Source organism: Carcharhinus amblyrhynchos, chromosome 10 (assembly GCF_965287045.1).
Source record: "Carcharhinus amblyrhynchos chromosome 10, sCarAmb.v2.hapA, whole genome shotgun sequence".
Taxonomy (NCBI): Eukaryota; Metazoa; Chordata; class Chondrichthyes; order Carcharhiniformes; family Carcharhinidae; genus Carcharhinus; species Carcharhinus amblyrhynchos.
The window spans coordinates 64,077,602-64,087,937 of record NC_137333.1 but is presented as its reverse complement, the minus strand read 5'-3'; the positions used below and the strand labels follow the sequence as shown (position 1 = coordinate 64,087,937).

The window sequence follows — 10,336 nt, the reverse complement described above, 5'->3', positions numbered from 1 at the left end:
ACCCCTCATCCCAGGAGAGCAACGATGTCAAACCCTTGCCTCTATCCTGAGCACATCCAACACTCAACACACTTCCTCTGTACTGGCAATGGCAGAGGGACAAATGGCCACTGGACCTACCTTCTTGAGCCCCCTTGTGCCCCAAGGCAGCATGTCAGGGTGTCAGTGCCAAGATACCAGGGGGCACAGTAAGGTGTGTAGCATGAAGGTGGATCTGAGTGGGGGTCTGTGGGGAAGGGGGGGGCTGAGTGGGGGACCTGCAGGGGGAGGGTGCCTGATTGGGGGGGGGAGTTGAGCTGGGGGATGTCAGATAACCCTCATGCCAGCTTGTTTGAATGGTGGGATTGGGTGGTTGGTGGTGTTGCTCTGGATCCTTGGGATCTAGTACACCGGGTCCATGCTAGTCCTATTACTACCACCTGATGCATTTCCTGCTGGAGAGGTGGATGACTGGAGGGGGCACTGGTCAATGGGCATTACAATTAGCAGGTCTTCATAATAACTGGGTTTGTCATCCACTATGGAACCCAATCAGGCCCAGCAGGCTGTCAGGAGAAACCTGGTTGCTTTGATGCTAGGCAGGTGTAGTACTTAAGTCAAATGCCAGTTACCCATCACCAACACCCTTTATTATGCACCAAAGGAAAAGGCGGCTCCTACAGCAGGTCTTCACCTTCACATCCGCAACTGCTGCCCATGTCAAGTTAAAAACCCCACTGGCTGCTTCCCATTGGGCAAACCTCTGCTTGCTCAATAAGGCAGTTCATACTCCATGAAGCCCATGGGAAGCTCTATTGGTGATCCCATTTGGCCTTTATGGTCAGCATAATAGCCCCCCTCCCTTAGGTCCATGTCTCTCCCAGCACTCCCATTTTGAAGATGTCTTTTCCATCACTTAGCACTTGGATGGAGGTCTATTGAAGGTGGGGCTTGGGCAGGCAATGTAAACTGAACAGGGATCTTCTTTTTTGAGAGAGGATTGCAGTTTTAGCAAAGTAGGTCTCCTCAGGTTCCACATCAGCCTCTATCTCTGAGTTCGTACCTTCATCGCCCTAAGGTGCAAGTTTCAAGCTGAGGGCTGGCACTGATAGTGGCTAACTCCATGGCTAGAAACAGCTCGGATTCCCTGGCCCTGATCAAGTGCTTCTCTAGGGTTTTACCCTGAACTTGTAAAATACTGGTCCTGTTTTCTCCATAATGACGCCAGGGATCCTTCTGGGACCATCCCTGAAGTTCATTTGACGACAGGTGATAAGGTGCAGTCCAGACATGTCAGATACCGCTGGAGAGTGTAAGATTCTGCAGATCACAGTGAAGGCTATGCTATTATCAGAAATAAGGACTTCCGGTTTCCATACGCACTGAAAATTTGCCACAATTCCTTGTTCGTAGCCTGAGTAGGTGTAAAGCTGATGTGGTGCACCTCCATCCACTTGAAGTATGTCCACGATGATTAAAAACACAGGACCTATAAAAGGACCTGCAAAGTGCACGTGAACATGCACCCAAGGCCTGCCAGGCCACTCCCAGGGAGACTGGAGTGGGACAGCTTGATTTTCCTGGCACAGGTCATATTGTTTTATCAATTCTGTGATGCTGGAATCAAGACCAGGCCACTAGACTTAAAGTTAAGTCACGTGCCTAATAATGGATAAAATGGGTCTTTTTGGTTCCAGGCTTTAACCTGCCATGCTGACACTGGCAAGGTCTCCAAACAATTCAGAATCATTATCACCTCTTCTATTGCTGGAACAGGAGGTAGGCTTGTGGGCAATGGGAGGAAACTTAGCGCATCAGCTAAGGCAGTATTCCAGAATATGTTCGTAGGCCACTAATAACATGGCCCAGCATTGTATCCAAGCAGAGGCAATGGGAGAAATTGCCTTGTCCTCTCTGAAGAGGCCCAATTGGGTTTGTGGTGGGTAACTATAAAATACTGTCGACTATAGACATATGGATGAAATTTTTTCACACCTTCACAATTTGTGAGTATCTTTGCTCTGCACCTGAAAGGGTCCTAGAGGCACAAAGGATGGGTTTCTCCATCTTGTCTTTCCAGCATTGTTACTGCACTGCACAACCTCATACTGTGAAGTGTCACAGATTAAATTAAGTTCTTTCTTAGGATCAAAATGGGGGAGTAAGTTGGATGACAGCAACTGCCACTTAGACTTAGAAAAAGCCTCTGCCTGAGGAGCTTCCCAAGACCATCTGTGGTATTTTCATAGTAGGGTGTGAAAAGGCACCAGCACAGAAGCCAAATTTGGGTTAAATTTTCTGCAATAATTGACCAACCCCAGGAAGAATTTTAACTCTGTGGTGTTTCTTGGGGTCAGTGCCTCTTTGATAGCATTTACTTTATCCTCTACCAAGTGTTCCCTCGCTATCTACTTGGGAGTCTAAATAGGTGAATACAGCCTGAAAAATGCATTTCTCCTTCTGATGAACTTTCACCCTAGAAAATCTCTGCAAGATTTCTTCTAGGTTGACCAGATGTTCCTATTCTGAAGTACACATTACCAAGACATCACCTAGCCATACTGCACCCTTAGGTAGCCCTCAAAGGATATTCTTCATGATTCTTTGAAAGATGACAGTTGCTGATGAGACCCCAAAAGGCAAATAGTATGCTCACAGAGTCCCTCATCTGCGTTAATTGTCACAAATTTCTGGGAGGACTCATCCTACTCGAGCTGGTGATAGGTGCGGCTCATGTCCAACTTGAAAGACATCTTGGCACCTGTTAACTTGGTGTACAGGTCTTCAATCTGAGATATAGGGTACCTATTAAGTTTGGAGATCTGATTGACTGTTTTTATTCCCTGCAAAGACATTTGTAAGACTTAAGAACAATGACTATTGGTACAACCCATTCTGCAAACTTCCCAGGCCTTACGTAATACCTAAGCTTTCCACCTTCTCCAGGGGTTGCATGCCTGATTGGAGGTGCTATTGGTCTACACTCTGATAACAGAGACCGCATCTCCTGTGTCCACCTCCATCTTCAAGGGATGGTCATTTACAAATAATTCCACCATTATCAAGGCAACGTACCTTGTTACAATATGATACAGTTGCAGTGCCCCTGTCTCTGGAAGAGGGGATACCTGCAGGATACAATCAGATACCTGTCTGCCTTGACTTTCTTCATTGGCAGCATGTGTTTTGCCTGTTCCTGAAACATTGCCATGGCTGTGTCCTTTGACAATGCTTGCAGTGATCCATCCAGTAAGGAACTTAATCCAGAAAGGTGTAGTTGTCAGTTGACGGATCACTGCAAGCATTGAAATGCCGCATTAGATGGATCACTGCAAAGAACAGCAATGCTGCATTACAAACATTAAGGAACTTAATCCAGAAAGGTGTAGTTGCCAATGTTTCTAATGTGGCATTGCTGTCCCGTGATTGTCTGGTGGGGACATTAGGGTTCCTACATTAAATGAGGGCCTTTAGTACCTTAATGACACAAGCATTAAGGACTGGTTGCATGAGGTCCCTCTCCAAGTTGAAAGCCTGATGCCCCTTTCTCTGCATTCTCAGGTGACAAGGCTATCTCAGCAGCTTTTTTAAACTTCAAATTGGGTTCTGTTAACAGGTTATTCTGGGTGGTTAGGTCATTTATGGCATATACATCTGTTTCACATCATTTCATCAAGAGGCAGTCCAAATTCAGTGGTCAGCTAGTTTCCACAACCTAGCCGAGAACTCAATGACATGTTCCCCAGGAGTTCTCCCAATTGTATTGAAGCAATATTGCTGGAGGATTACCAGGGGCTTTGGGTTGAAGTGTTTTTTTTTTAAAACCAGGTCTACCAGTTCATTAAATGTTTTTGAATTGGGGGCATCCGGATAGGTCAGACTTTTTAATCACACTGCAAGTTGGGGCCCCATATGCTGTTAGCAATATTATTTTTCGCTTTTCATTTCCTTCAATGTTGTTAGCGTAGAAAAAGGAATCCTTGTGCTCAGTATAATGGGCCCAATATTCCCCAAAGGTGTCATAGGGCTCAAGTTTCCCGAAGAGGAACCAATTCTTACCAGAGAAGTCCTTGGTGTTTAGCGATTTAGCAGAGGGAATGAAGGAAGAAAATATTTTTTTCTACTTCTTGCCAATTCAGCGAAATGCCAGTTTCCCATCACCAATATCCTTTGTGTACCAAAAAAGGCTACCCCTGTGGCTCTGTCAGGTAGCCTTCACCTTGAGACGTATAACTACGGTCCAGGTAAAGTTACTTAAAAACACCTGTTGGCTGCTTCTCATTGGGCGAACCTCCTCTCGCTCAATTAGGCAGTTCACAAAGCCCATAAATAGATCTGTTAATGATGCCCCATGGCCTTCGTGGTTGTCACATCAGGAATGCTGATTTTTGGCCAATACCCCAATTGGCACAGCATTGAGATTTCCATGGACTGTCTAATGGGGCTGGAGAATTCAGCCCTGTATCTCACTCACGGGCCTTTCAGATGAAAGACCATGTACTGAGTTAAGAGGCTATTTGATTATGGTGGGTTTTAACAGCCATGATCGACTTATCGTTGTCCAATGTCCACAACTGTACACTTTAAAGTAAGAGGCTTGGACTGCTTTGTTTTCATTTCTACTTCCACCATTTGTTGATATACAACCCACGCACTATTACTATTGGAACAGAGTCTGTATCCAAGAACACAACTATGGTGCCTTGGAATTAGTGTTAATTGCTAATTCAGTTTTGATTCAATGTCACTGTAATTTTTAATGCTGGTATTTGTCACAAAGTTTCAACTTGGCCTTTTCCTCATCATTGCTCATGAACATAATTACAAACATGTTCTGTTTTTAATCATTTCGGCAGCAAGTGAATAGCATAAATTTGGAGTAGACATGACCGCTCAGTCATACTACAAAAATAACTCAACTTTACACCTGTTGAAGCACTGACATGTGAAGTGCTATGTCTACTTTCATAAAATAGCAGCTTGTTAGCTTTAAGTTTGTAGCACAAAACCAAAATGGTCAAAACATTTCCAATTTACTTTTATTGATGCTGAAAATGCACTCTGTGCTTTACCAAAAAAATCTGTAAAGCTGGAACATGAACAGAAAAACTGAAAAGCAAATCTATTTTGAACTCCCCAACAATTCAGTGTGCAATTACATAAAGTTGTGTGGCACTGATTACCTAGACCCAAGGTAGAAGCTTCCAATTCTTGACTGGCATTTAGTTAATTAATCTTAGTCAGGAGGGTAATGTTGTTATGATCAGATGAGAAGAGGTGAATGAGCTCAATCACCTTGGTTGGTATTGCCAAAGGTTTAATTTTTTTTTCATAAGAATATAACCTTTTCCAAATCAGAATGTATTTAATTATTTAAGCTACGAGCAATAAGGAGCCAATCAAACAAGGTTTACATGAGTCAAAGAGCAAATTTATTAACCCCTAATTCCAAAAAAAAACAATGTGACATCAAGCATTCTGCCCTCATGCAGTCCTGAGGCAACTCACCCCTGCCCTACAATTGCCCCCACCCCCCGCACACACACGCATATCAGAAATAAGGGGAATTAGAGTCCAATAAAAAAAAGGTAAAAGAATATACATTTAAGTGTCATTTGATTGTCCTTTTTTAAACATTATAGAGGATTTATGTTAACTGCTTTCCTGAATGTGGTCAAATGAAGGAGATTTTGCAATTATTCATGATCTTGGCTCATTGTTAGGTTTCTGGTACGGTTGGCTTCGAGAGAGAGAGAGAGAGAGAGAGAGAGAGAGCTGGAGACACCCTCTGAAAACCTTCTTGATACATCACTTGCAATCTTTCTCTAATGGGTAGCGGTCTTGCCTCAAAATAGTTCATCCATTTTGTATTTCCAAGATGTCTGTCTCTGGCAACCATTGTTGCAATAGCTGGTACCTTGCATTTTAATGTCTCTTCCTGAAATAGCTATGAGCTTTGATAGTTCTCTGGATTGTAGAAAATACCTCTCTCTCATCACAAACCCCAGAGAGCAATTTGTTGGTTTTTCACCTCCAACTTGGAATGAGCTTAGCATTTTAAGCAGTTTGCCCAGTCTCAATTTAAATTGCAAAATTTCCAGTCAGTTGAAAGTTGAAGAATCATAAAAAAGAGGCACAGCATCATAACAATGGAAATATTAAAAGTAGAAAAAGTAAATTAGAGAGAGGAATTAAAGAAAATTGCCTGATATCAACTAATTAGGAATCTGCTCTTAATCATAAATCAGTGATATACTGAAATAGATATTACAGAAATGTAATGTAATGGCCTTCAAGTTCAACTAACCCACTGACAACATCTGGGAACATGAGAAGATGTTCACTTTGATAAAACATGGCTCTCGCTAGTCAAAGAATTATATCATAGCATGAAGGCAGAGGACAGGAAAGAAAATTCTGATGCACTCCAGAATTTTATACAATGTTGAGAATTTATTTGGTGCACAACAACTTATTATTTAACGTGGTAAATACATTTAACTAGTACTCTGAAAAAATGAAATAAGAAAAGTAATTGTACTTATGGGCTGGAATTCTCAGACCTTGTCCATGGCTGGGATTCTGTGGGCCCGCTGGGTGATTGGAGATTTGGCTGAGCACCTAATTCTTTGTTCTCGGTGGCAGTGGTTTAGGACATACGACATCGGAGAATTCAGGTCGTGGACTGTAGCGGTTTAAGCTGGCCCATCATTACCTCAAGAGCAATTAGGGATGGGCAATGGATGATGGCCTTGTTAGTGTCACTCACATCCCATGAACAAATAAAATAAAAATGTGTTCTCATGTTTTTTAAGCCTTAAAGTGCTTCAGAGAAATCACCTTCTGAGTGCAGTGGCTACACTATTGGCAAACGTAGCAGCCATTCCACATCAGCAACATCCAACTGATGCTTAATGTGTCCTGGTCATATTGGTTGAGGGAAGAAATGTTGGCCAGTATACCAGGAGAACATCTTGCTCTTCTACATTTTGAACAGGCAATCAGAACTTTGATTGAATGTCCCATCACAAAGCTCTCCCTTGGTTTGTTCTGGAATGTCAGCCCAGATGAGTTCCTGGCAAGACTCCAATCCACAATCCAACTTGGAGGTATGAATGATAGCAGCTGACATAAAGGGACAGAAGCTCAATAATTTAAAGGTAAGAATTCCACTTCCACAAAGCAATCTAATTTTTCCAATTGATTGATTTCAATTAAAAATATACACATTAAAACAAGTTTCTATAAAATGTAATGAAGTATAAAAATCTGTGAACTATTGATAAATTAGACCCAGATAACTGAAGTGTGATGATAAAAATATATAAAACCCAGAATGTTTTAGTCTACATGATTAAATATTTACTGATTTGAATGGCTGTTGTCCAAACTACCAGCCAAAACACTGACTTTAGTCATACCGAGGTTAAACATAATGGACTGTAGGTTGATAGCCAGGAAGGTATGCTCTGGATCTGTAGTTCTGTGCAACTCTTGAATCAGGATGTGCATGGTGAACAATTCAAATAATTTCTTATTACTCCTGTAAAGAAAGTACACATTATGATTAGTCTCTCTGATCAGTAGCATTACACTTTGCCACTGAGGGTTAAGATAAGTTTTGGGGCTGGTCCTCATCCAGAGATGTTAAATCGTCTGCTGAAAAATGTAGTCATGAACTGAAATTGATATAAATTAGTGTTTTAAAAACAGCAAAGCCAGTTCTTATATCACAAGTTGGTTTTGTTTTTGCTTTTTTTTGGGTACGAGGTTCATTTGACATCCGATCTCCTACTCATAATCTGAACCAGAAGATTAATCTCAAGTACTGCAATTACTTGCCTCAGCTTCGATGCAGAGATTGATTTTTTAAAAAGCTATAAAAATGAATTGTGTGTTTAGATATCATGCACATAATGTGGTTTGGAGTCATCTTAAATCACAAAAAATGTTAAACATTAGTCATGTCTAAAATTGCTCACAGTATTAGTGAGAATCAAAAATAACCAAGGCAAAAAACTGGAATGCAAGGTGCTCAAACCCTTTCACACATTCAGGGGTCTAAGAACTAATTCCTTCTTTGTAAAATTGTTAATTGCTATTGCTAGAAGTCACAAACAAACTGAAGAATAATTACTGTTATAAATAAAAGTCAAGTTAAATTATACAAAATTACTCATTAATTTGTTAAATTATACTTTGCACATTTCAGTCAATTCAGCAAGATGTAATTTTTCATACTTTAGTTTAGAGAGTTTCTGCAAGATGACGCTGAGTTTCTCGAGAATTTGTATCTCCAGTTTAGAGTTTCTCAGAAGCATGGAACAAGTGCAGAACCAGGTCTCAGTGCTGCATGCCTGGAGGAAATGTTGCAAATATCCTGCACAAAAACAGAGATGCTTACATTAATACATATTCCTTCTTTCATTCTTCCCCACTTAAATTCTTTTCAGTTTCAATGATTCTGCAACTTTTTGATTGTATAAAAGGTGCTTCTTTTACCTTTTTTTAAAAATACATTAAAAGTTGACCATTTGGCCCAAATCATTGGCTTCTATTTAGCGCCATGTTCTTGTTTTGTTTAATGATATATAATTGAACTCCTGTTCTTCATAAAATTAAGCACTGCATTAGCATGAATTCAAAATAATTTTTAAAAACTCGGATTATAGTTTAATGGAAATAACTGGCTGAACTGCTTGTGTTCTTATGAACATTCTGGTACATCTGTAAAATATTACAAACCAGCTTTAAAAGTAAAATACGCTGGATTCTGGAATTCTGAAATACAAACAGAATATACTAGAAATACCCAGCAAATTGGCAGCATCTGTGGTGAGAGAAATAGAGTTTCTTTAGAAGTGCTGGAAAGTATGGCAAAGACAGTGGATGTTGTATCCATAGTCTGTCCACTGCCATTGTATCTTGTCAATGGCGAGAAAGGTGTTAAATGGGTGCTGCCTAGAGTACAATTTGCCACATAAGTGGCTTATAAAAGATCTGTTCCCATCTCTGCTGACACCTTCACTGCATAGGGACCACCTGCTATATCAGGAGACCAGCACGCAAACATTTTTGAGCACTCTATGGCTTAGAGGGGGTCACCATGCAGTCATGGCTGCCTCTGCAGTAATAGCTCTGCTTGCCCTCAATGACTATCTACTTGTCGAGGCCTGCTTGATTTGCTTCAGTGTCTTAGACCCCACTTACCTCATCCAGTAGAAGCAATCCCATCAGTGACCATCACTAACATTGGTGCTGCTGAGATCTCGGGTTGGCTGGGAGGCTGTGGGACAACAGCTCTTAATAAGGATGGCAACCACAGCCACTTAATTTACTGCCGACAACAAGATGTAGACTTGGACCTGCTGACCTTCATAGTGGGTTTGCATCCAGCTTTTATCTCTGGTGGCAGGATTCCTGCTGCTTCCATAAAATCCAGTGTAATGTTAAAAAAGTGGGTAAGTAGTATTAAACAATGCACTCCTGAATTTAATTCTTCATTTGTGCTAAATTTACTAGCATCAGCCAAACTGGTAATGAGGACACCATAATTTACGGAAGATCTAAGCTACGGAGAAAAAAGTAAATCAGGATTCCAATTCATGGAACACTGAAAAGCTGCTCTAGAAGTGTACATAGAGAGACCGAAGATCAAACAGCCAGAGCCACACTCACAAAAAAAAGGGACAATGGGCAGAACTGAATTTTGGCAGCCTTTCCATGAGCTGAAGTTTCAGAAATAAATCTGTCATTTTAATTTTTTTTGAAAACTATTAAAAATACAAAAGGGGCATGACAAAATTCAATTAAATTGAAACTTGTTCAAATAATAAAGTCGGCAAAACAACATTATAGCTAACAGATCAAAAAAGCTAAACATTAAATTGCAAAACAGTAATATATAAACATTTCTTCCTGAAGGCTGCAAGACACAGTGACTTTGAGAATCTTTGATGCCATAAACTCTGATATTGTATGTGACCGTCTATATTTTGATCCACATCATTTTTGATTTACAGAATGGATAGTAAAAGTAGCTTGTTATCTCCCATGACAATTGCAAATATGCTTCAACTGAGCCAAGATTCATTCACTGCTCATCAACAAAAGTAAAGATAACAGATATTGCATGCTGTGTGTTTGGGAAATTGTCATTACATTAACTGTAAAGAAATTGCAGAACATTACAGTCTGTTCTTGGCATAGTCAAATTCATCAATGAGGTCAAAGACATGTGATTTAATGCGATTAGGGGGCCCAGGACCGAATTCTCCAGGCCTGCAAGCCTCTCCCACCCCAAAGTGTTTCACCGCAGTGGGGTTTACAGTAGGTCCCCACTTTCAGGGAACTATTA

The 10,336-nt window shown here is 40.8% G+C and overlaps 1 protein-coding gene across 2 annotated transcripts in view; it reads right to left on the bottom strand.

Annotated features, from left to right (window-relative positions):
• Positions 1-6,412: 6,412 nt before the first annotated feature.
• The window catches only part of LOC145349003 (coiled-coil domain-containing protein 138-like), an 86,749-nt gene continuing 82,825 nt past the window's right edge, over positions 6,413-10,336 (bottom strand). For both annotated transcript variants that reach the window (XM_080197198.1, XM_080197199.1), the window contains 3 exons: positions 8,221-8,359; positions 7,401-7,522; positions 6,413-7,104 (listed from right to left, as the gene is read on the bottom strand). In XM_080197198.1, coding sequence (XP_080053324.1) covers positions 6,962-7,104; positions 7,401-7,522; positions 8,221-8,359 — 404 coding nt within the window. In that variant the 3' untranslated portion in view covers positions 6,413-6,961. The remainder of the gene's footprint in view (positions 7,105-7,400; positions 7,523-8,220; positions 8,360-10,336) is intronic.